Consider the following 27,491-nt stretch of genomic DNA (forward strand, 5'->3'; position numbering starts at 1 on the left):
CTAAAAAGCATTTTAGAAGCAAAAGAATCCGACTGCTTTTCAGAAGATGTCAGGTTGAATACAAGTCAACTTTAGATGGAATTCATATTTTGGTAGACTTATCATTAATCTTGTTTTGACTTTTTCTTCCTCTTCTTGATAATGCTGCATTGTCATTAAGGGTATTAATTTTCTATTCCTGTAAAATTCTTTTACCAAATATTCCTCCTGTCAATTTCCCAAACTCTTTGATCCAACTTTTATTCCACCCTGTTATGGGGTATTTAGTAAAACCATTCTAGTCTTTGTTCATCCTGAGTGTATGTCCAAGGCATAGATGAACTCATATTTCATTCTTAGCAGGGAGACCAGAATATTTATGGTGGTACATAAAAGGTAAAATTAGGGAGATGTGGAGGCTTAAGGGAATTCCCACTGTTTCATCCCTGATTGGAGAATTGGTTCTAGCCACATAAGCCTCTCGTTCATCATGCACACAGTGGGTGCTATTAAACTACTTTGATGTGGTGCAAAATAATTCTTGTGCCGAATTATAAAAACTATGAACAAAGCTTGAGCCAAATCAAGCTCCCAACCCTGAAGGAAAGGAGGCATGAAATGCTGATGAAGTTTGGAGCTGACATCCGGAAGTCCTCAACACACCGAGATATCCTTCCTCCATTTACTTCCGAGATCCACGCACACAAAACAAGGTTGGCAACTCTGAAAGAGGGAAAAAAACTGTTGGAGTACACACTCGACGACAAAAATATCTGAAATCCTTTGTGCCCTACTGCGTCAGATGTTGTGACAATAGTGTCCTGAAGTAGAGGTGATGATTCAACATTTGTGTTTTTCTTGGTGTGTGTCTTTTTGGGATTTTTTTTTTGTGCTTAAATTGACAATACCCATGTTATTGCAGTGTGATAAAGGGAACGAATAAAGATTATTATTATTATGTATCTATAATTATAGGTATTGTCAATATTTCAGGCAAATTGACAATCTCTAATATTTATAATGTCATCAAGGAAAACAGCTGGTAGAAGAGGAACAACAAAAAAGAGGGCTCAAAGGGCAACCTCCAATGTATTTGCTACATTGTATATGATGTATCCATAATTATAGCAATTTTCGATATTTCAGGCAATTGACAATCTCTAGTATTTATAATGTCATCAAGGAAAACAGCTGGTAGAAGAGGAACAACAAAAAAGAGGGCTCAAAGGGCCACCTCCAATGTATTTGCTATGTTTGATCAAGCGCAAATTCAAGAGTTTAAAGAAGCTTTCAACATGATTGACCAAAATAGGGATGGATTTATTGATAAAGAAGATCTTCATGACATGCTTGCCTCCTTGGGTAACACCTTTTCTTTGTAAATTCAGTTGTCATTTTCTATGCAAAAATGGGTGAGGATTAGTATATGAAATAGGTAACATTTTGGGCCAGAATTTTTCTGTCTTTTCTGGAGGGGTATTTTATACCAATCTGAGGGCACAAATCTCTTCCCTCTGTTTATACATGAGTTTTCTTCTGTCTTTCTTTTGTTTTTGTCTAGTTAAACTTGGTAATGAAAACCTTTCAATAATTTTTTTCTCAATGAATTGGGAATTTAAAGCCCACCATGCACCCCAATTTTTAAGTAGGGGTGTGCTGTGAAATATTTTGTTTCACTTTTAGTTCAAGTATGTTTTTTTTTCTTTTTTTGGGGGGGGGGATGAGGAGTAAGCCTCGTCCCCTCTATCCAGGGTGCGTCTTTAAGATCCCACATGGTATATTTAGCTGTAATAATGTGAGACAAGGGGGTTGTTATGACAGTTTAATGAGCTAAGAAAGAATTGCTTGCAAAAATTTGTAAACTATTGAAAAAAAAGAAAAAAAATTAAAACATGTAATGTTTTTCAGGTCAAGCAATTTGCCTTACTTTTTAAGCAGTGACATTTTGTGAAACATTTAGTTATATCTTTGTCTAATTGTGTGTTTTTATGGAGGAATGGGGTTTGACCCATGGCTGGACCTTGAGATTAAGCACAGTTTGAATAGCTTAACGGTGTCAGATAAGGAATATACTATAATAAATTCCATGTAATAGGGGGGTATACCTGTTAGTACATGCAAGATGCTGTAATGCAAGAAAAACAAAAATGACAGATTTTGTTTCTTAGGTTATACTTGGTGATTGATGGTATTGCCACAATAATAAAAGAAGGTTTTTAAGCTAAACCTTTTACCCCTATCAAGAAGGGGGAGACTTGCTATGAGGTATTAAGTTGACTTAGCCTATTTTCCTGGAGGTGGTGGGATGTGGGTAAACTTAGACATTATCTGTCCTGGATGTACCTCTGGGATCGTGTACAGTTTTAGGACTGATATTTTTCGGGATAAACAGGGTACTTGGACAATTTTGTTTGATAAGGTGTGGCTTCCTAAAGCTTATGAAACCGGGGTATACAAAAGAAGAAAAAAAGGATCAAATCATATGTGACAGATCTTTTTTTTTTATTATTGATTTTAATGAGATGAGGACTAGAATAAGAATTGACACAATAAAGTATAGAATATTGGTAAAATATATAAAATATAAGATAATAAAATAACATTTAACTAATATTTTTTTTTTCAGGTAAAAATCCAACAGAAGATTATCTAGAGGGTATGATGAATGAAGCCCCAGGTCCAATTAATTTCACCATGTTTTTAACGCTCTTTGGCGAAAGACTTCAGGGCACTGATCCTGAGGAAGTTATTAAAAATGCATTTGGTTGTTTCGATGAAGAAAACAATGGTATTATTACTGAGGAGAGGCTCAGAGAACTTCTTACAACTATGGGAGATAGATTTACTGATGAAGAGGTAATTTTTTTCTTGTGTTATACATTTTATTTTATATTTTATTTGGTATTTATCAAGTCTTGTGAACTTTGTCTTGTTTTTTGTTAGAGGAAGATAATCAACTTAAAAGGTTTATGGTTTTTGATCTGTGTGTCTTGCTGGTTTTTCTCCCAATCATTAACTAATAGAAATAAACTATGAGTAATTACTGTAAGTTGGCTAATTGTTGTTTTTCTAACTTAGTATATTACTATATCATTGTCTTGGCCTAGTTTCTTCAGCTTACCTCTCCATATACCTAGTCAAGTGTAGGCTATATTCATGCATGTGGGACAATAAATGCTTGAACTTAAATTTAATATTTTTCTTAATTTTGTATACTTGAATTTAAAGTGAAGACATAGTTTTATCAATTTAAATTAACATATTAAGACAACAGCAACACTAAAAAAAAATAATGAAAATAAATGGTGAAAAAAGATCTGTGTATACCATAGAGAGGCAAGAATAAATAGAGGTTAGCCTCAATGTAACAGTTACTATAGAAATAATAGAACAATGATGCATAAAAATGTATGACAATGTAATGATCCCTACCCTACAGTGGGATAGGGGGCATCCATCCCCCCTGATAACAAATTAAAATCTCCTCCTTAAAAAATTTAGAATATATTCGGTTATTATCAACTTCGTCTGAATTAATGAACTTGGTTCAACCAATTAAACAAGTTTTCATAAAATTCTGATTGGTCAGCATGTTGGAGTTTCAATGGAAAATTAGGGTATTGTTTGTCTTCAGTTTTAAAATAAGGGTTAGAACCAAATCACTAGTATCACTTCATTCAGATTTTTTATTGGGTTCAATCCTGATGGAAGTCAAATTTCATGAAAATAGACCTCCATTTTTACCACAGTTTATATAATTATCCAGTATGATCTTTCCCTATCTCACCCATTATAAAAACCCGGACCGAGGTGTGAGTGCTCCAGAGAACGTTTTTGCAGATATAAACATAAGCGGCATTAGATTTTTTCACGGATAGACAAAGAATAATCACCTACGGAACAAGTACTGACAAAACCACTTGGCCGGCTCACCAATAAGTGGACAATAAGTGCAGAAATAAGTGGGAGGAGCTTTTTGTTCGCACCGAGAATGAAGAGCCAGAAATCATCTGCGGTAAACTTACTGGATAATTATATAAACTGTGATTTTTACTAATAGTTTTCGCTGTTAAAATCAGAGCTATTTAGCTTCATTAATATTTTGAATTTTGAAAGTATTACAAAGGATTTTTTCTGTTGGTTGATTTTTCCCCTAATTTTTTTTTTAATAGGGGTTATAGCTTAATAACTGAAGCAACTCGATCACATGAGTTCCCAAAATATTGTTGAATGAATCTGAACTGGACTAAAGATATAAAATATAATATATCATATATAAAAATCATAGAAATTCTGTGGTGTATATATGAGTTGTCTTTTGGGGGAGTTGGGTGGAATATATCAAAACAGGAGAAGATAGGCGGATCATTGAAATATTTCAATTATATAGAACCCAAATGCTTTTGCATTATATTTTTGTAAAAGAACCGATGAACCTTAGCAATATATTAAGTGAAATGGTTCTATTCGGGTTTTCCTGGGTATTCTCACTCTAACTAGACAATGAAGATGGGTAAACATTGAGGATGAATGACATATTCTTCTCTCCAAAGCATCTGCGTAGTTAATACAGTGGTTCCCAGCCGATTTTGAGCCATGTCCCACCTTGACATTTCTAAAATCTTGTGGTATTTAATTTTTTTATTTAAAATTTTGCGTGTAATCACTGATGGAAGCATACAAGGCCATTAACTCGGTATCGTTTTTCGAGTCGTCCTCTAGACATATTTTATACTAAGAGAAAAATATTATCTGAATACAACACTTTTCATACAACATGACATGAATGCAATAGTATCACGTATTTTTTTTGTTCTTTAAATGCATATGAATTTGATATCACTCACATAAAAAATGTTTTTTCTTTCTTTTCAAAATTGAGGCCCTAAAGTATAGTCAGCCATAGGGTATACGTCTTGCCAATAACTGATCCCTAGGAACTGATTGCATAAATTTCTAATTTCTTCTAAAACTGTCTTAGACCCTTCAGTGTGAAATTTATATCGATCAAATGAATTATCAATAATCGATATATAAACCAATCATCGCGATAAGGAATAATACCGAAATGCTTGTGTGGGACCGTTGTGATGTGGAATCAGACCAAAATTTTTGGGCTTAGCCCAAACAAGTCAGCCCAACTCGTGTCAAGTCCAAAAAAGTCAGCCCAACTAGGGGCAAGTCGAAACAAGTGCCCAAACTATCTTTTGATAGTTCATCTCTATCAAAGTGATAGATTGGTCATTTTTGAGTGTCAGGTACGATCTTTAGGCCGCGTAACGTCGACGACTTGGACTCCTCATATTTATTTATCAGATTTTGTCAATGAAGACAGTATGTTACTCTCGTTATCAATGTTAGAATAACTACCTCCAATGTTAGAATAAATGTTTTGCCCATTTCACACCCAGGGGCGTCCCGAGACTCGTTTTATTCGAGGGCGATCTTCGTAAATTTTACCGAATCGCTACATGATTTATGCCGAATTTTCTGCAGAAATCAAGAATTTTGCAAAATTTCGGGCGATTTCGCAAAAGTTCTGCCGAAAATTTCGCCTTCGGCGAACATTTTACCGAATACCAAAAAAGTTGGGGGGGGGGTCACGCACTCCCCTCGGGACGCCCCTGTTCAAACCCCTCTGCCCCTTCCCTGCTCAAAAATCCTTCAAACTCAATCCGACAAAACGGACTATACTTACCAAACTACATATAAAATTCGCCCCCTTTTAATTAAACCCTGATTGCATAAAATCTCTATAATGATATGTAGATTTTTACCTTTAGGCAAAAAAAAATTAACTATGCACTCTCCATTTGATCATTCAGAAACCAACTGACAAATATTATCTTCTTCACCCTCATAGGAAGCTGTTCTGTAACAGCTATGTAGCATTAGATGGTAGCTTCAGTTTAGCTGTTGGCTGCCTGATCTCACCAACACGGTCAGGTACATATTGTGCAGAGGCAAAATATAGTAAATAGGAAATTAGTGGTGTTTCTACTAGCGTCATGGCTGGTGCTAGATACCATATTAAAATTAAGTTAGATGCCATATTAATTTTTATTTACCATATCAATTACCAAATTATGTTAATTACCATATAGGTTAGATACCATATTAAATTTAATGTAACATTACAAGCTATGTTAACAAGAAAAGATAATCTTTAAAACAATGGATAGTTTTCCTTTTTCTTAATAACAATCTATTGATAATTTTATAGAAGCATAGAAAGCCTTCCTCTCTTGACACTTGTTCAGGCTCATTGTTAAAGTAGATCTAGAGTTAATAGTTTCAGTTTTATTTACGATAGAATTGGGATGAAAATCTGTATTTTATCTCAATTATTATTGTCTTTTTAAAGGTATTTCTTATTTCAACCACAATGATTCTAAGGGATTTTTATTTATCTTACTTCCGACCGCAAATAGTTTTTAATCTTCTTTTGTCATGCCAACTTTTCATATTTTAAAATATTTTGTCGCACTTTAACTGGAAAATATTATCAATTTGGCTCAATAAAGGGTATGAAATTTGACATGTTTAATCCACACAGCCAAGGCCGTACCCAGCATTTTTTCGGAGGGGTTTTACTCTCAGTTTTTTTTTCGGGGGGGGGGGGTTGCACAAAAACACCACAAAAAAGCATACGAAAATTGTTTATATCTATTTTTGTTAGGTATCTACGAGTCAGACGGCGGGTACGGCATTGCACACTGCCCATATTGGCGGTATCTGGAATCAGAAAACCAGAAATTTTGTTTCAAGAACCGCCATCTGGAAATATAGTATGGAAAGCTTATTTTCTGAATTAACGCTACTTCGTTCAACTAGGTTGGCCTCTGGTGGCTTTGTCCTGGAATAAGTTGCCGAAGTTCAAGCTTTTTTATTGCTGCTATTTTTCACTCTATTATGAAAAAAAAAACAAAGAAAAAAAATGGATTTATAATTTGCGAATGTTGTATATAAGAAACATATTTTCCTTTGGTTTTAAAGGAATGTAGTTTGGTATAGTTAGGTAGCTTTTGTCAAATTTTTAGCCTTGTTTGTTATTTCAGAACCCAAAACCTATAGCTTTGTAAATTTAGAGTTCAACCACAAAATAGTTTTTCAAGTATGTTCAAATCACTAGAGACCAGCCAAAACCTACTTTTTTTCTGTTTTGTAGTCTCTGCTTATGCGCATGATAAAGTACATTTTAAGAAGAAATTGGGGAATCCTCAAATTATAATGTAAAACAAAAATTGTCGCGATATGATAGGATCCTTCCTCCTCAGCTGGGTGGTTGCCCTTTAAGAAAGATTCTTAACTTTGGCCATAGTGACAATATTTTAACCTCAATGACCTTTGTAAAATTCTTGAAATTATTTTCAATACTTTCAAAATGTTTTTGATAAGAAGCACAGCTGTCAGAAGGAGCGTGTGACCAGATGGAAAGATCACTTCCAAACACAACTTAACCCATCCCCATCATGAACTGCTGGTGGTTACCCCCTAGTTTTAAAAAAGAACCTTATAATGTCGAGCTAGCCGCCCCAACAAGAACAGAAATACTCAAAGCGATTAAGGCCCTGAAAAACAACAAAGCCCCAGTCCAAGGTTGTCTCCCCCCCAGAAATATACACAGTGCCCTGAGATCACTGTGGAACAGCTCCATGGTATCCTTGAAGAAGTATGGAGGACCAACACTTTCCCAAAGGGTTGAAAGACATGAGTTATTCCCCCATTCTACAAGAAAGCTGCAAAATTGAGTGCAAAAATTACCGGGAAATAAGTCTAATTGACATGGCGGTTCAAAATTTTAGGATTATTCTTCTTGACCGCTTCAAGCGGGCAACGGAAAAAGAACCCTTGAAAACCACGTCGGTTTTCGTCCTGGTGGAGGTTGCGCTGGAAATATTTTTGCACTCCGCCTTATTATCCAGCAGTTTGAAAGGTATAATTTGCCCCCATTCTGATATTTCCCCACTTCGTTGCTGCCTTCGACTCGTTTACTCGTTAAAAACCTTGGAAAATTTGGGGAAAATCACGGAATGCCCCTGGAATTTATCGAACTGCATAAAACATGCTACAAGGGGCCAGTGAGCCGACTTTGAGTTTATGTAGAAGAGACTCAAGAACTCCTGGTTGAGTTTGGAGCGGGCTGCATAATGTCCCCGACTCTGTTTAACTACAGTATTGTTTGGGTGCTGGAGAATGCACTATCTTCTCCTTTCTAGGTGTTTACCCTCCTGGAAAATACCCCCCCTGCTGAAAATAGGGTTTTCCAAATTTGAAAATTTTATTCTTGCTGTGTTTTTTTTAGTTTCGTTCAGCAGTGCTATGGAAAGTGAAAAACAAGAATTTACACACCATAAGTATCTTAAAAACTTATCCTAATAACCATTTTGTTGAAAAGACCTCCAAATGAACTTTTGCAATTTTTGGCAGTAGCGGGGGCTAAAATAAAAAAATGTTTAAATAAAAAGGCGCAAAATCATCAAAATTAAGCTAAAAACATATGGTACCAATTACCAATAAGTAAAAAATAAGTTTTTTCAACTGAAAGTAAGGAGCAAAATCTAAATTTTAAACGAACAGAAATCATTACGTATATGAAAGGGGGAAATTGATGTATAATCCCGAGGCCGTAACCAGATTTTTTTTTTTTTGGGGGGGGGTGGGGGTATTTTCTTTCGGGGGGGGGAGAGGAAGGAACTTTAAAAAACGCATCATAAATGTGAAATTGATATCTACCCTCTTATGATTTCTGGGAGTATTTCTGGTCTATGCTGTTATTATGAAAGTAAAGAGTAACTTTAAACATGGAACATAGAAATGCCTGTTTCTTGCCAGAAGTACAAGTACAATGAACGGTCTTGATCAGCTCTTATCCCACAAAAACTCGTGATCTTCCTAAAGATTTAAATATATTTATTTCTGTAATTTTCTCTATTCTGAAAAGTATGCTTTCTTACTCTTTTGACTATCACAAGCAAATATTTTTCGTTAGAATTTAACAAAATTTAACTTATTTCATTTTCCTCTTCTTTAATACCTAGTTTGTTACTATACTTATTTAGTATTGATGAGTGATACAAGCTGGCTAATATTGTTTTTTTTTTTTGCTTTGAGAATTCTAGCTCCAATCTACCCTCTTGTTTAAATTGTTTTTGCTTTTAATTAAACTGATCCATAAGCTATAGATTTAACTGGAATTTTTTTTTTAGCATCAATCACTTTTAGAGCAAACAGAATTTTACATCAGTACCCAAGTACCCAGTAGGCTATGTTTGATAAGCTCAACTGAACCCAATTAAATTATACTGGGTTTATTAGGCCATTGAACCTACAGTATTGGGGGCTGATATACAGTCGACTTAGCCTTGGGTTTTCTAAATACATTTTTTGGTTTTTAGCTTTTTTCCCTTTATCTTGAGCCACAGTGGCGTCAATTCATGAAAATTTAGGAGTGACGGGCAAGATGTATTTTCCAATATCTAGGAATGGAGACTGTCGCTTTTTCAACATGCAATCAAAAAAGGGCAGTTTTAAATGAAAATATCCCTAGAATTTTACAAAATCTAGGGGAGGAAGACCCCTCTACCTCCTTCACATCACCAAATAAAAGCCACTAGTGGGCGATCATTATAGTCGGTGCATGTTCTGTTATCAACAAGTTCTTTCGTTTTTTGGCTTGATTATACTGGTTGGATAGTCTTTATCATTTCTGATATTCTAGTATTTTGTAAAAGACAAGAACTGTTTTACAAATATATTGCCAGTATATTATTTGCTACTGCTTTGTAAGAAACTTAATTTTAATGAAATTGAAGAAGGATATGTATTAAGTTGTAATTTTTGTCTTGTTTGTGAATATAGTTATGATTTTCTTCTTGATTTTATAATAAATCAAGTCCCAACGCCTAAGTGCGATTCAGGAAAGGTAAAACTCATACGTGCCCAAGGATCTTGGGCATATGTTAACCTTATATTCACGTAGAAAATGATTCTAATAATTTTAATAAAGTAAGAAAACTCTCTTAAAACAACAAAGAATCTTTTCGTTAAGACAAAACACGAAGCGAAAACCCTACCCCGATGTTACCAATTGGGAAAGAGTAGGGTAGTGTGTTTAGGACAATTTGAGGTAAGTGAGGTAGTGTATTAAGGATGAAGTGAGGTAGTGTGTTAAGGAAGAAGTGAGAGAAATGAGACAGTGTATTAAGGTGAGAGAAGTAAGGTAGTGTGTTAGGAAAGCCGTGGGCTACTACTATCAACTAAGCATCGGCACTTTTTCTGTTTTCACTTCTATTTCTGTTTTTGTCCAACCGTTTTCTGTTCCCCCCCCCCCCCCCCAAAAAAAAAACAGAACAGAAAGGAGAATCAGGTTACCTGTTTCGAAGGGACCTGTTTCTTTTCTGTTTTTTATCTGTTTTTTTGCTACTGTTTTACTTCTGTTTCTGTTGTTTGCTAAACTGTTTCTGTTTTCCAAAAAAAAAATGAACAGAAAGGAGAATCAGGTTACCTGTTTCTGTTCTTTTTTCTGTTTTTTTTGCTACTGTTTTACTTCTGTTTCTATTCTTTGCTAATCTGTTTTCTGTTTTTCCAAAAAAAAAAAAAATAGAACAGAAAGGAGTTTTGTTTTCTGTTCATTTTTTTCCGTTTCTATTTTTCTGAAAAGCAGAAACAGTGCCGAGGCTTGCTATCCACTATTGGTAGCAGAGTATGCATGATGTAGATTAGATGTTGATTCAAATTTGCTTTGCAGGTCGATGAAATGTATAGAGAAGCGCCAATTAGAAATGGAATGTTTGACTACATTGAATTTACTCGGATTCTGAAGCACGGAGCCGTTGATAAAGATGAACAGTGAACACAAAGTTGAATTTGTTGCTAATTTAAGTGGTGAAATGTGAAGTTACTCGTGTTCTTTTTATCTCCACTCTCTAGACTTTCATTTGCTCTTTGACTCTGATTTAATTTTGCTTGTATGACATTGCTTCTGCGTTTGGCAAAACCAAAGGTTCGATAAGGTTTGCGGTCAATTCTGCTTTTGAGCTTGTATTGCTAAACTTTATGGTTTAACTTAACTTTTTTAACATCTTCTTTAAATCTGAAAAAAATCCAATTTTTAGCAGATTTGACTTAGCTTTTTTCACATATTTTAAAAATCTAAAAATTTAAAAATTCGAATTTTTTTTTGCAATATGTGAAGATTCTACCCTTTTTTTCATTAAAAAATTTTCAAGCTTCCCAAATTAGTTCACATTTAGCCCCCACTCCTGTTCTTTCTCTCTTTTATTCCCTAAATTGGCTTTGTTTGACATTTCACAATTAGTAACTATCAATTATGAAGAATAATTTTGCTGATAGCTCTTTGTATTGTTATCCAAAAAGGAGATCCCTCCCCTTCTTGCTGGAGTTTCAGTTCAAATAAGACCATACTCATGTTAAGAGACTGTCAAAATTTTAATTCCTAAGTCTCTACTGAAGAGCTACCAAAGTTTGATATCCAATGCTTTCGGATTCTAAACTAGTAACTTTCTAAAATTTATTTTCTTTATGATTTTGTTTGTACTTTTGCGCCATTTGTTTTAAATGTTATCGAGAGTGCCTAGTTATAAATTGTACTTAGAGTACTAACCCTTTTATTTATTTATTGGGTTTTGGTTCACTAGAGTACATTCCAATTGCTTATTAACCAACATTTTTTGAATTTTTGTAGGCACAGGATTTTGTCATATTATATTGGATATATTATGAATGTTCACTGGTTTTTCGAGTTTGTTACAAAATGAACTTGTCGTCGTTTAGGGACTTACTTGTGAATGCTTAATTGGCATTTTTGCCGTAACATTAATGTACTCTATCAGATAACATATTTTAATGACATTAGATTTTATCATTAACCAGTCTACCCATTGGGTGTTGATGCGATCTTAAAAGAAAAAAGTTTTGGGGAAATTCTCCCTGTACATCTCTTCCTCCATGGAAAGCACCCATCTTTGCAAAAACTGCCTCTCCCTTTCCCCGTGAAAAATTTCCCCTCGCGTATTAATGACATCCGCACCTTTAAATTTAAAAATGTTTGACCCCCCCCCCCCCGAAAATTCGTTCCGAGGACCATTCTGCTCCCAAAAATTCCCTCATCCCCTCTGCTGAAAATGTTATTCAGTGTCAATAGTATTAAGAGAGCGTTGGGGGGGGGGGGTATTTTACACCTAAAATCTTTGCAAGAGTATACTCAACATTTTCTTTAAGTTTCTTGGCGATCAGATGAATGGTGTAGTAATGCATTATGGAGATAAACCGTTCATCCTAGGTTAGGGATTAGCCCGAAGCCAGTGTCTTAATTTCGTTGAAATCCTGGGGGGGGGGGCAAAATTGAGCAAATTTTTTCGATTCAAGTGAAAGAGACATCGAAAGATGAACCACATAGTACCATAAAGGCAAAGATATACTAAAGAAAACTGACCCGTTTCTGTAGATCCTTGAATTTTGCAGGCTTATCTCAGTTTTGACAAGGTTTTAAAGAAACTAAATTTCATCGGGGGGGGTATTGGGGTCTGGCAGGATAGTTCTCTCCCCCCCCGTCCTCATAGCAAATTACGCCCCTGCTCAAAGGGTCCTCAAAACTCATTATGTTTCTCTGGTTCTCATTTAATTCACCTATTTCTTCATTTATATGCCCCCCCAACTCCCTCAAAAAAAAAATATCTATCCATGTCTAAGATAAGATATTTATTTCAAAAAATGACTATCACAAGCCCCGAAGGGTCGAATTCGTATTTCGGGGTCATATAATAAAAAAAGACATAGAAATAGCACAACAACTAAAAAACTGGTTAAACAATGCCAAAAACAACAATATCAGAAAGGCAAAGCCATTCATTAGTCTAAAAAACAAAAAGTGTCAAATGTAAGAAAGTTAAAAAGGCACAAATTAAAACAAAACCCCCCAAAAAATTGAGATAAAAATAATGTTAAAAAGGTTTAAAAGAGAGTATATAAAAAGGGGAGGGAATGGAAGAGCCAAACGGACACCAGCATGGGTATCACCATATTCAAGATGCGGGCGGACAAAGGAAGTATAAATCCTTAAAGAATGGGATGGGGGGATGTCAAATTTATTCAAGAGCTTAAGGAGAGACATGGACGCATTAGCTCTACGGACAATATCTTTCACGTGGATATCCCACTTTAAATTAGAGGAAATTGTAACCCCAAGTAATTTAAAGGAAGACACAGAAATATCTGGGGGGATAGGGTCAAGGAAGGCGGGAATAGATTTCAAGAAATGTATCGTCATTATATTTGATTTAGGGGAATTTACTTTCATATTTAGGTTCTTAGCTTCATCCGAAATGTGGGATAGAATTTCAAGGGGGTCACTTTTAATATTCCTGTGACATACTTCGAGGATCGTCAAGTCATCCACGTATTTCCACCTTTGGGGGAAGTCCTTACCAATATCGTTAATCATGACTAGAAATAAAAGTGGTCCCAATAAGTTTCCTTGAGGAATTCCACAATATATAGGGAGGGGGTTAGAGAAAATATTTTTGTATTTAACAACCTGGGATCTATTTGAAAGAAACGATATAACAATATTTACTAACAGAGGATCAAGTTTAAAGTTAACCAGTAGTGAACGAATTAGGGCGGTGTGGTCAACCAGGTCAAAAGCTTATTGGAAATCAACTAAGACAAGGTTCAGTCAGACATTTGGTTTATCAAGGTTACTTACGATGGTATGCATTAAGTGCACAAGGTAATGGGTGGTGGAAGTTTTCTTTAAGTTACCAAACTGCCGGGTGTCAATACGCGGACAAATTTTATTCTTAAGCCAGTCACAAAGGAAACCTTCATAAAGTTTGGAAAAAACAGAAGTGAACGTAATGGGGCGAATGTTGGCGAAAGTCAGACTGGCGCATTTTTTAGGGACAGGTGTTATAAAACCTTGTTTCCAGCAACTTGGGAATTTACCAAATTTTGTGATTTGGTTGAAAATATTTGATAAAGGCTCATCAATTTTGTCTGAAAAGGCTTTAATTAAGTCGAGTGGGATGTCCAGTGGATAAAGACTTGATTTTATAAGCTTTATAATTTTAATTATAACATTAGAGGGCGAAACAAAGGGAAGGGAGTTATTGGGGGAAACAGCTGGACTTGAGCCAGTGAAAGGGGGGAAACTTTGCACGATGGAAGCAAGGTACAAGTTCAAATCGGTGGCATTCTGATTAGGGGGTTCAATGAGATTAAAATCAACTTCGGAAGGACCTTTTCCGCATATTTCTTTAATTTTTCTGTATCATTGCTTGGGCTTGTTAGAATATAGATCTTTGACTTTACTATTATAATAATTAGAAGCTGCTTTTCTTAATTTTTTCTTTAGGAACTTCCTTAGACTATTAGCCTCAGTAATGGGACCTGCTTTGAAAAAATTGATTTTTTTTCTTATAAGTTTTTTAAAAGACTCAGTAACATAAGGCTTATCTGTAGAAAACGTTTTAAATTTTTTCTCAGGGAAGCGGAATTCATAATTACTCCTCAATAGATTTTGGAGGGACAAAGCCATGTAGTCTACGTCATTTATTTGATACACTGAGGACCAATTCTCATTAGTAATTCAGGAGCATAAATTGAAAAGTCCCGAGTCGGTGAGAGGTCCATATGCGTTTTCACTTATAGAAAACGACTGTTTAACTTTAGCCAGAAGAGATCTGAAAAGGCTAAAGTGGTAATGACCCCCTAGAGGGGGCAGAGTGGAGACGGGTCTCTTGTGATTTAGCTGGTAGAACAATAGCAATAAAAAAAATATAGATTGTCCTATGTGACAAGTGTTTTAAGATTTACGTTCTCAGTGAAATAGGTAAATTGTGACAAGCCTACAGCTATAATTTGAACTAAGATGACAAGGTACTTATGTCATTTCATTCATTAGTTTTAGATCTTTATATTCACCTAGCCAAAATTTTTGGCAATGATTTAAATTGTTTGTAAAAAATGTACCTTTTTTCGCATTTTTTCATCATTTTATTTCAACCTTCAAAATGCAGCGGAAATTTCCAAATATAATTTGGTAAATTGATAAAACTGAGTCCTAGAAATCGAGTGATATCAAAAATGCCATCTTGCGGTGAAATATTAATACTGTTTCACGGCAGAAAAAACTATACATAAAACTTACAAAGAAAACATAAGCATTAGCTTATTTGAATGCTATGTATCTCAACTGAATAATGCATAGATTAAAAGAACAGTAGCCTAGATATTTTAATATCTAGTAGCCTTGTTAAAACATAATAGTCTAGATAAAAGCACAGTTGTCTCGATTATTTAGATAATCAACATTTATCAACCTGTTTTTTGCTGATGAACATGTGTTTTGTATAAACATATCCTGATAAATTAATTATTTAGTTATTTTATTTTGTTATTCTGCAACTAAAAACAGTTAGACTTATGAAAGGGAGATCCAGCTACCTTTTACGCAGTACCAGATAAAAGAAAGAATTTTTGACGTCTATGAGGCTATAGTCTATGTAAAATAGATCCTAAATAGTCCATGAGACAATAAAAATAAATTGTAAGAAGTTTATGAAAATAATTACTAGAAGCAAGGCCACATTGTATCCAGGGGGGGGGTGACGATTCTAATGTATATTTCAACCTTTCATAGAAAAACATTGAATCAACTTTTCTCTGTTGTTTAAATATAGCAAATATTACTTCCCTAGACTGGATAATAAAATTTGCATGTAGCAACACAACTTAATTAGCCACAATAATATGCAACAGGCATGTTGAATAATCAGGAAATGATCACAGCTGCTTGACAATACTTGTTTGAATTTTTTTTTTTCTTTATTGAGCTTCACTCAAGAACGTTGAATTGCATCTCAAACATTTCATGTTCCCGTATTTTAATATAGGTTGAATTAAATAAACTTTTGATTCTTAATTAGTTTTTTTGTTTCATATAAATAACATTTGATTAAGAAATTAAATTTAACTTAAAATATGATATATCCTTAATCCAAACTTGAAGGGATATTTACCATTTATTATGCTGGATTTTGGAGTGACTTTTCCCCTTAACTTAGTTGGGAAAACCCTCTCTCCTGGATCCATCATTGAAGCTGTAGAATAAAATAGAACGTTTTTATTTACTACAGTAGCTTCCAGCTAGTATGAGCATGTCCTTATTGAAAAAAATAAATTAAATAATGCAAGGAAATTAAAAACAGCAATGGCGAAAATCAAATACTATCTCAAGGTCAACAATAAGGGTACATTGGGTAAATTACAAAAGTGGCAACTGGCGCTAATGTCGACAAAAGAGAACCATAAACGCTATCTAGATTTTGGTGACATGGCATTTCAGTGTAATAATAAGAATAATTAAATTAATTTGTATAGTTGGTAAAATTAGTATAGTAATAAGTGTCCAATATCCTTTGCTGACAAAAAAACGATTACAAAGCTTGAGAAAATACCAAGTGTCGCCAAATAGGGTACTAGATGGCGTTAATTTTTTTTTTTTTTTTTTTCGACACCATTGCCAGTTTCCACTCTTGTGTATTAGCCATACTCTTTGGTCAACACAATAATGTCTAAGGAAAACGCCAAGCAATAAAATTGTCACTTAAAATGATTACATAAAAAAGCAAACAAGTTTTTTAACTGAAAGTAAGGAGCGACATTAAAACTTAAAACGAACAGAAACTATTCCGTATATGAAAGAGGCTGTCCCCTCCTCAAAGGCTCGCTCTTTACGCTAAAGTTTTTATTGTCTAAAAAAATAGAGTTGTGAGAAAGAGTCTAACTTTAGCGTAAAGAGCGAGGCGTTGAGGAGGGAACAGCCCCTTTCATATACGTAATAATTTCTGTTCGTTTTAAGTTTTAATGTCGCTCCTTACTTTCAGTTAAAAAAACTTGTTTTTTGTTTAATTTCTGAACGTTTTTGAATTAATGCAGGTTTTGATTTCGGCTCACCGTACATTAATAATTATTAACTTGGGGGCGAACCCAATCATATGCGTAATGATTTCTGTTTGTTTTAAGTTTTGATGTTATTCCTTATTTTCAATTGAAAAACTTAGTTTTTATTCAATTTCTGATCGTTTTTTAAATAATGCTGGGAAATCCGGCGCCCCCTTCATAGCAATGTCCCATCCCCCTTGAAAACTTTCTCCATGGAAAGATCCTCCCACCTAAACCCCGACCACCCCCCCCCCCCGCCTCCACTATCAGAAAAAATCCCCCCGGAAAACATCTGTATACTTCCCAATAACCAATACTATATGTAAACATTGGGTTCATAACTTGCAGCCCTTCCCCCGGGGACTTTGGGGGATTAAGTCATTCTCAAAGACATAGTTATTATATTTTCGACCATGCTGAACAAAATGACTATCTCAAAATTTTGATTGGGTGACTTTTGGGGAAAAATGAGCTTGGGAGGGGGCCTAGTTGCCCTCCATTTTTTGGTCACTTAAAAAGGGCATTAGAACTTTTAATTTCTGTTTGAATGAGCCCTCCCGCGATATTCTAGGACCACTGGGTCGATACGGTCACCCCTGGGAAAAAACAAAACAAAAAACAAATAAACACGCATCCGTGACCTTTCTTCCGGCAAAAAAGTACGAAATTCCACATTTTTGCAGATGGTAGCTTGGAACTTCTACAATAGGGTTTTCAGATACGCTGAATCTGAAGGCGTTAATTTCATTAGGGTTCTATAACCTTTAGAGGCTGTTTTGCCCTTTTTTCGTAAATCAGGCAAATTTTCTCAGGTGCGTAATTTTTGATGGGTAAGACTAATTTTGATGAAACTTATATGTTTGAAATCAGCATAAAAATCTGTTTCTTTTGATATATCTATTGGTATCAATTTTCGTTTTTTAGAGTTTCGGTTACTATTGAACCGGGTCGCTCCTTACTTACAGTTCGTTACCACAAACTGTTTGAAAAGGTGTGCTTTTCGCTTGAAAATAAGTAGATGGTTCTTAGTATTGGATCCATCTACCGAAAACAGTTTTGAGTGAGGAGATGCATTTGAAATCCAATAGATCTCCGCAAAAATCAGCATTAGTAGGAATACCAAGGCTAACCAATGAACTATGCTGGTACCCACTCTATAACGTACGTCCCCTCAATCCCCGCTCTTAATGCTAAATTTTGTTCTACTTTCTATTAAAGAAATCCACTTTCGATCAATAGTATATTCTATCAAGTTAGTCGAGTATAGGCCCATTCGTAATGAGATTTTACCTGTACCGAGAGTTAGTTAGTGCTAATTTGAGCCTATCAAATTTGTCAAAAAATTATCTGATTGGCTGACCAATTCAAATGAGGAAGAATTTAACAGTGGAAGTCAGACAGCAGGTATTTCAGTCCAAAATCCATGGTAAGTTTATACCGTCGTATTTCCGAGGAAGTCAGATGAAGCTGATTCCATCTTGATAAGATGTCTAGAGAAAGATGAGAATAATACTAAGAATAATAATAATAAAGAAGCCTTTTTTTTGAGTACTCTCATTTGTAGATGTCAAGTGAGGGTTGAACATGGTACAATTAATAGCTCGCAAACAAGTCATTGGATATTTTGTTTATTAAGCTGAAAAACTGGAAAAAATATTCATTAAGTTAACCAATTATAATACTGGCGACCAAAAACGAATAGGAATTAATTAAAAAAGATAACTTTCCAAAAAACAAGTTTCAACGAAAAGTAAAGAGCCATATTAAAATTAAGACGAGCAGAAATGAAGTTCCATAATAATCCAAGTTTAAAACGACTAGAAATTACTATTAAAGAATAAATAAAACTTAAAACAAACAGAAATTAAAACCAACAATCAAATATAAAATAACATACTGATACAGATGAATAAATAAAGCTAAAACGAGTGAAATTTAAATTGAATACTCAAGTCAAAATAAAAAAGAATACTTCCCTAACCGTAAAAGTTCTAAAGCCTATTGCATCATTTGTGCTGTGCTGAAAATAAGATGTACGACAAAAAATTTTATATTTATAATATTGAGAAAAAAATTACAGCTGAATAAAATTGTGGTTTGCAGAGATTTCCAGTAAGTAGCACCATTCTATATTAAATATTCAGTTCATTTTCAGTAGTTTTTTTTAGTCATCTTCATCAATGCTGTGATTTATTTTCTATTTCTGTCCGTATTTTGAAAACTAAGATACCCTGTCCAAAATGCATATAATTTTCATTGAAACGAAGAAGCAATAGGCCCTAGAACTTTTACGATTAGGGGAGGAAAAGGAAGCGAGTAGCCAAACTCCTGTCTGGAGTAATTTTTGTTCGTTTCAAGTCTGAATTGAGTGCTCGATTTCGTTTTTACTCGTTTTAGAATAATTTATCAATCTCTGTCAGCATACTTTATATTCATTATGATTATTTATTGGTAGCGCAATAATGCTGCCTAAGTAAAGAGCAATGTGGGAACAATGCTTTTTTTTGCTTTGTTTTAGACCAGAGCACTTCGTATCAAAGGAGTTGTCCTAGAAACTTCGAAAAGGCCTCATTCAAACAGAAATTGAAAGGGCTATTGCCCTTTTACTGTCGAAGATACAAGGAGGGCAACTAACCCTCTACCCATTCCCACCATATTTGATCAGCGTAGTTAAAAAGTCCAGAAACTGCCTTTGAGAATGACAACCCCATCTCCCCAGAGCGTTCAGGACACGGGTTTTAAGTCATGGCCTGGGGGCATATAAGGTTTTTATAGAGAGGGAGGTCGTGTAGACTTTGGAGTAGGCTCATTGGATTGGTAATCAGAAGTTCTAGTAACCATTTAGGATTCAAAGTGATCGGAAGGCTGATAACCCCTCGCCCCCCCCCACACCTCTTTTTTTCGAAATACATCTGATAGAAATTTTTAGATGGCCATTTGTTGTTGAAGACATTTCAAAAAAAGGCTTCTTATATTGGAAATTGAAAGGGCCTTTTCAATAGTCGAAAGTGATTGGAGGGCAACAAGCCCACCCCATTCCCATCCCGAGCCCACCAGCTCCCAAAACATATCTAATACAATTTTTGAAATAGCAATTTTGTTCAGCGTAATCGAAAGGTCTTTGAGGAAGACACCCCCCCCCCCCCAAGACCTCAGTGCAAGGGTTGTAAGTTATGCCCCGAGGGTATCTCAGGTTTTTATGGAAACGGTGGTTGTATAAACTCCGGAGAGGGCTCATTTGAATGGAAATCCGATATTCTAGTTCCCTCTTTAAGATTCAAAGCGATCGAGGGCAGCTGCCCCTCCCCCCCCGCCTTCTCCGTCGCATTTTCCACAAATGCATCTAATAGAAATTTTAAGCCAGCCCGTAGTTCAAAAATAATCCAATGATCATATAATAAGTACTTTGAGAAGGAAAGCATCCCCCAGAGTCTGGGGGTAAGGGTTGTAAGTTATACTCCAGGAGCTTATAAGGTACTTATGGAAGGGTACTTATGGAAGCTTATGGAAGGCTCATTTGATTTGAAGTCAAAGTTTAAGTGCCCCTTTTACGAGTTAAAAGTGACTAGACGGCAATCAGCCCCCCACCCCCCAAGCTTATCATTCCCCAAAATAAATCTGATTGAAATTTTAAGACAGCTATTTTGTTCAGCATTGTTGAAAGGTCCAGTAATTATGTATTTGGGGATGTGAACCTCCCCACAGTCATCAAACAGTTCGTGGTAACAAACTGTAAGTAAGGAGCGACAGGGCTCAATAGTAACCGAAACTCTTAAAAATGGAATTTTGATACCAATAGATATATCAAAAGAATCAGATTTTTATGCTGATTTCAAATGTATAAGTTTCATCAAGTTTAGTCTTACACATCAAAAGTGAGAAAATTTGCCTTATTTTTTGAAATAGGGGGACACCCCCTAAAATTCATATAACTTCAATAAAAATTCCACCATCAGATTCAGCGTATCAGAGAACTCAACTGTAGAAGTTTCAAGCTCCTATCTGCAAAAATGTGGAATTTTGTATTTTTTGCCAGAAGAAAGATCACGGATGCGTGTTTTTGTTGCGTTTTTTTTCCCAGGGGTGATCGTATCGATGCAGTTGCCCTAGAATATTGCAGGAGGGCTCATTCGAATGGAAATTAAAAGTTTTAGTGCTGTTTTAAGAGAAAAAAATGGAGGGCAACTAGGCCCCCTCCCACGCTCATTGTTTCCTCAAAGTCACCCGATCGAAATTTTGAGATAGCCATTTTGTTCAGCATGGTCAAAAATACAATAAGTATATCTCTTTGAGGATGACTTAATCCCCCATTGTCCCCGGGGGAAGGTATCTTTACATACAGTATTGGTTATTGGGAAGTATACAGAAGTTTTCAGGGGGGATTTTTCTGGTAGTTTGGGGGGGGGGTCTGGGAATACGTGGGAGGATATATCCATGGAGGAAGTTTTCACCGGGGAAAGGACATAGCTGTGAAGAGGGTGCCGGATTTCCCAGCATTATTTAAAAAAATGATAAGAAATTAAATACAAGAAAAAATTTGTTTAACTGAAAGTAAAGAGCAACATCAAAACTTAAAACGAACAGGAATTATTATGTATATGGTTAAATTCACCCCCTAGTCAATGCCTCGCTCTTTACGCTAAAGTTTGTTTGGTACTTTCATCAGAGCTTTTTATTGTAATTAACGACCTTTGTGATTAAGGGGTCATTCTTAAAGAATTAGAAAAAATTCAAACCTTAGCATAAAGAGCGAGGTATTGACTTAGGGGCGAACCCCCTGATATACGTAATAAAAATATACGAATATAGGAGTTCGTTACGTAAGTTAATTCGTAAGTTATATATATTTATCACTAATTAAAACGTTCGTATGTAAAATTAAACAAATTTTGAGAAAACCATTTAGCAAAAAAAGTAAAATTAATATGCAAATTTTGTTTTAATTATTCATGTACGGTGGGACAAAATCAAAACCTGCATTGATAAAAAAACGTTCAGAAATTAAATAAAAAAACAAGTTTTTTTAATTGAAAGTAAGGAGCGACATTAAAACTTAAAACGAACAAAAATTATTCCGTATATGAAAGGGGATGTCCCCTCCTCAACGCCTTGCTCTTTACGCTAAAATTTGACTTTTTCTTACAACTCTATTTAAAAAAAATCAAAAACTTTAGCGTAAAGAGCGAGACGTTGAGGAGGGGACATCCCTTTTCATATACGGAATAATTTCTGTTCGTTTTAAGTTTTAATGTCGCTCCAGACTTTCAGTTAAAAAAACTTTTTGTTTTGTATAGTCTTTAGAAGGCGTGGGTGTTATCAGCCCTACTCACGTTAATCTTTGCTCTTTCTGAGTTTGACTCAGCTATCTATTGTAATTAATTTAGAAAACTTCTTTAGATTTTCAAAGAAAAGTAAAGAGCTCCATTAGGCCAAGAATGAGCAGAAACAAAGTCAAATAATCCTCTAAGCGTAAAGCTACTAAAAATTGATATCAATAAATAAATGAAACTCAAGACGAACAGAAATCAAATAATTATTCAAGTCAAATTCAAAACGAGCAAAATTTAACGTGATAAGAGCTGATAATCCCCATGCCTTCTCAAGACCAGAACATAATTTGCGCTCTACTGAAAAATAACAAAAACAAATGACCGTGGATTGCCAGTTTAATTGACATATACTGATGTTTATTCCTTAAGGTTTAGATAATTTTTCATTTATGAATGTAAGAAAAGTTAAAACATTTAAAACGTATTTTGTTTTCAGTAAAGAGAAAATTATGTTTTGGTCTTCAGAAGGTATATTGAGAGCAAAATTTAGTTTAGTGGGCCAATTAGATAATTGTTGGGGGTTGACATGCCTAATATCCATAAAGACATAGCTGCTGTGCTGAAAAAAGTGGCTGTCTCATAGTTTTGATTAGATGGGTTCGAAAACCAATAAGCTTGAGAAAAAGGCTGCTTGCCCTCCATTCTCTTTTTGATCTTAGAAAGGGAACCAGAACTTTTAATTTTGAACTGAAATAACCCCTTTAAAAGTTTCAGTCTTAGTTCTTAGTTTGCTTAGTCATAGTTCCAGCTGTCAGCCAGGAAATGAAAGCCAGCCATAGAAACTTGTTCTTATCTGGGTTTTGGTTTGTACTAGTTTCGTGGGTTACTTTTGTCTATTCTAAGACAATTTAAAAAAAAAACGTAAAATCGAAGCTCTTCTTCAAAATGCCAAGTAGTTTTTTAAACACTTTGGCATATTTAACGGTTTAGCGGTGACACTTAATTTATCCTCGTTATCATATTCCATGATCCAATACCGGCATGTTGATTTCAGTGTATTAAACTGTTTGAAAGCACGGTTGCATAGTAAAGAAAACAACTTCATGGTTGCTGCCTCTTCTGTAGTGAATTTTCTTATAAGATGTTCTAGGAATAATAAATATTCATCTTTGTTTTCGCTTGGATGATAAATTGCTTTGTTTACTAGAAGAAATTCAGCTATGGCAAAGTTTCTCTTGGACAAAGCTAATATTAAGGCTGTCTTTATATCTGAATCTAAACAATTTATTTCTACACCACAGTTAACTAGTAGATGACAAATATCTAGGTTGCCTAGCCCAGCAGCAATTTGTAGAGGTGTTCTCCGCCTACAATTAGCTTTCCTCAAATTGACGTTAGCTCCTTTTTCAATGAGATATTTCGTCACTGAGATATCTTTTCGACCTAAAGCATAATGAAAAAACGTGGTCCCCTTCTGATCAAAAGCATTTATTGTTGCACCACTTGAAACTAGTAAGATAACAATTTCTCTGTTTACATTTTTCTGTTTTCTCGGTTCGATAAGGGCACACCTTGAAAGCAGTAACTTATCAATTTCCACTTTATCTCCCATCATAGCATAGTGTAAGGACGTTCTCCCGCATTTATCTTTAGAATCTACTGATGCACCACAGGATAGCAGTAACTTAACAATTTCTACTTTGTCATATTCGATAGCACGAGGTTAAGGTGTGCACCCATACCAACTTTTAGTATCTACAGGTGCACCATTTGAGAGTAGTAACTTAATAATTTCTACTCCATATACCTTATTAACAATAGCCAAATGTCCTCTTAAATAGGTCATTTCTATAGCATAATGTAAAGGTGTGGGTCCGTCCTCATTCTTAGCATCTACAGATGCACCAATGGATAGCAGCAACTTAACAATTTCTACTTTATCATATTGGGTAGCATAAAATAAAGGCGTGCAGCCCATCTCGTCTTCAAGATCTACAGATGCACCACTTGAAAGAAATAACTTAACAATTTTTGCTTTTGGAGGCAGTTTAGGTCTTTTGGTAGCATAATGTAAAGGCGTGGACCCGTCCTCATTCTTAGCATCTACAGGTGCACCACTTGAAAGTAGTAACTTAACAATTTCTACTTTTAAAGGTCGTGTAGGTCCGTTGGTAGCATAATATGAAGGTGTGGACCCGTCATCTTCCTTAGCATCGACAAATGCATCTTTGGATAGCGGTAACTTAACAATTTCTACTTTTTCATATTTTGTTGCATAATGTAAAGGTGTGCACCCGACCTCGTCTTTAGCATCTATAGATGCACCACTTTAGAATAGTAACTTAATAATTTCTACTTTATCTCTTCTGGTAGCATAATGTAAAGGTGTGCACCCGACCTTGTCTTTAGCATCTACAGGGGTACCACTTGAAAGTAGTAACTTAATAATTTCTAGTTTATATTCTGGGTACTTCGAATCTTTTAACAGCATAATGGAAAGGCGTATCCCCGTATCGATTAATGGCATCAATAAGGGCACACCTAGAAAGCAGTAACTTAACAATTTCCAGTTTACCTCCATCCATAGCATAGTGTAAGGACAAGCTCCCGTCCTTATCTTAAGCATATACAGGTGCACCACTTGAAAGTAGTAACTTAACAATTTCTACTTTTAAAGGTTGTGTAGGTCCTTTGGTAGCATAATGTGAAGGTGTGGACCCGTCATTATCCTTAGCATCGACAGATGCAGCTTTGGGTAGCAGTAACTTAACAATTTCTACTTTTTCATATTTTGTAGCATAATGTAAAGGTGTGCACCCGACCTCGTCTTTAGCATCTATAGCTGCACCACTTTAAAGTAGTAACTTAATAATTTCTACTTTATCTCTTTTGGTAGCATAATGTAAGGGTGTGCATCCGACCTCGTCTTTAGCATCTACAGGTGCACCACTTGAAAGTAATAATTTAACAATTTGTAGTTTACCTCGCAAACGGCTCGCAAACGTCCTTATCTTTAGCATCTAAAGGTGCACCTCTGGAAAGCAGTAACTTACTCCACATTATCAATTATTTTGACAATAAGTAAAATCATCTATCGATATGTTCAAAGCGAACAAAAAACAAAAGATTTTTTGGCTCAACTCTTTAAGTGTGTATTTTTTAACCGTTGGCTTATATTTCCATAGAAAAAATCAATTTTTTTTAATTATAGTTTTCAGTTCAGAATTGCTAAGGTCATTATACGAACTACAAGAATATTTATGATGGCTGAGCAATAATGTGTATTTTTTTTATTCAAATTAGAAAAATACCTGAAATTTTTTTAATTGGTTTTGTTTTTTGTTCGCTTTAAACATATCGATAGATGATTTTACTTATTGTTAAAATAATTGATAATGTGGAGTAAGTTACTGCTTTCCAGAGGTGCACCTTTAGATGCTAAAGATGAGGACGTTTGCGAGCCTTTACACAGAGGCGCCATTTCAGCCAAACCTCAGGGTGGGCAAGCAATCGACATGGGCCCCAAAGCAGGCTTGTATAAAAAAAAAAAAATGCCTCTAGCTTTATCCGAAAAAAAAACTGCCTTCCATGGGAGTTACCATAAAAATTAAGGAAATTGTCTCAATTGCTTTGCCTTTCCTTCTTTCGCTCTTATGCCATAGGTTTGGAAAAGGCCAGATATCTGAAGAAAGTGGAAACGGTAAGTGCAATGTTAAAAAAACAGCCGTTTGGGAATCTTCCACTTTTCCGAACCTATATCTTGACGAAAGCCGAACCTCTGTAGAAACTCACGCTTTGACTAAAGTATATTCTGTAGCCGAATTCTTCAGCTCACTGCTTACATTAATTACTTTAGTCCAAGTCGGAGTCACGCTCCGGCTATGACGATGCAAAACTTTTCTCGATGAAGTATATTTACAAAATCAAAAAATACAACAAAATTTTGAAACAGATCAGTGAACACTCAAGGCAACAAGGGGAACCGTCGTGGTTTCATCTTCGCAAAGTCGTCAACAAGCTGGTCGAAATCCAAGTTTTAACTAAATCCTTCTCTGCAAAGATCAAAAGCAGGTGACTAAGACGATCGTCTCCTGTGGTCGAGCGCAGATAGTTCTTCACTATTTCCAGCCCAGAAAACAAGCATTCATTGCTGGCAGTCGTGACAGGAAGTGTGGCAGCAATATGAAGAACTTTGATAATTTCTGAAAAGGCCACTGGAAGTGTCTGGATATTATCAATGACGTCCATGAAGTTCTTCGGCTTTGCCTCCTCCTCGAGCAAAAATCTCTTGGAAATACTAGCTTGGGTCTCGAGAAGGATCTGGTCAATGTCAATTTCAGAATAAAGTTCAGAGAATTGCTTGAGGAGCCCTGCATCCATGAACTTGGTAGAGCTGGGGTCCAGAGCTTCAAGTGTACTGAGCACTGGAAGGTTATCTGTAAACCCTCTGTCGAATTCTGCAATCAGACGATCTACAGTCTCCAGGTATTCTCTTTTCAGTTCTTCCGCTAGAGTTGGAGCTCTATTGTCGGATTCAACAAGGTTTTTTCCTAACGTCGAAGTGGTCATGAATTCTTTCAGGTGTTTGATAATTTTTTGGGTTCTTCTAGGTCGTCCCTTCTGACCCGCAGAGGAGGATCTGGTCGCGGGTCCATTCATGCCAGGTACTTCAATTTCAAGGCCCTCAGCAAACACTTTTGCCTTCTCCAAAAGCGATGCAAATGAAGTGTCAGAGCGTAGTTCAGCTATTGCCGTCCTTGTTGCTTGAAGCAAGGTGGGGGACCTAGATATAACCAGATCAACTACCTGAAGCTGCTCAGACAGGGAGTTTGTCGTTTTCAAGATTGTTTCAATATAGAGCAACTGAATATAACTGTGAAAGATTCCATTTTTCTCTGGAGCCCAGCTGCTTCTGCTCGAGCTTCACTATCAGCTCCCTCGCTGACTGCAGACAGTACAGCCAGAACACATTCATATCGGAGTCTTATCTTCGATATTGATCGATACTAGTATGACCATCTTGTTGTAGCACTCCTTTCTAATTCCAGGACTGGCAGTTGAGTAGCCTTTTGGGACTCGACAAAAAGCTGATGTCTGGTGTTGCTGTTGGAAATGAACGTGTATAGATTTTGGACTAACGCAAAAAATGACCCAACAGTCCCAACACCTTCAAAGCAGTTTGCAATGACCAAATGTAGTCTATGCGCATGGCAATGAATGTATATTGCTTGTGGCGCTTTCGCTCTCAGTCACACTTGAACACCAGAGAAGGGC

The 27,491-nt window shown here is 35.6% G+C and overlaps 1 protein-coding gene across 2 annotated transcripts in view; it reads left to right on the plus strand.

The window, feature by feature from the left end:
- Positions 1-11,727, plus strand: part of sqh (Myosin regulatory light chain sqh) — a 29,783-nt gene extending 18,056 nt beyond the window's left edge. For both annotated transcript variants that reach the window (XM_089098459.1, XM_089098458.1), the window contains exons 2-4: positions 1,126-1,341; positions 2,606-2,835; positions 10,730-11,727. In XM_089098459.1, coding sequence (XP_088954585.1) covers positions 1,152-1,341; positions 2,606-2,835; positions 10,730-10,834 — 525 coding nt within the window. In that variant the 5' untranslated portion in view covers positions 1,126-1,151 and the 3' untranslated portion in view covers positions 10,835-11,727. The remainder of the gene's footprint in view (positions 1-1,125; positions 1,342-2,605; positions 2,836-10,729) is intronic.
- The last annotated feature ends 15,764 nt before the right edge of the window (positions 11,728-27,491 follow it).

The sequence above is a fragment of the Artemia sp. Qi Xiang Cuo genome, chromosome 12, assembly GCF_049724085.1.
Source record: "Artemia sp. Qi Xiang Cuo chromosome 12, ASM4972408v1, whole genome shotgun sequence".
Classification (NCBI taxonomy): domain Eukaryota; kingdom Metazoa; phylum Arthropoda; class Branchiopoda; order Anostraca; family Artemiidae; genus Artemia; species Artemia sp. Qi Xiang Cuo.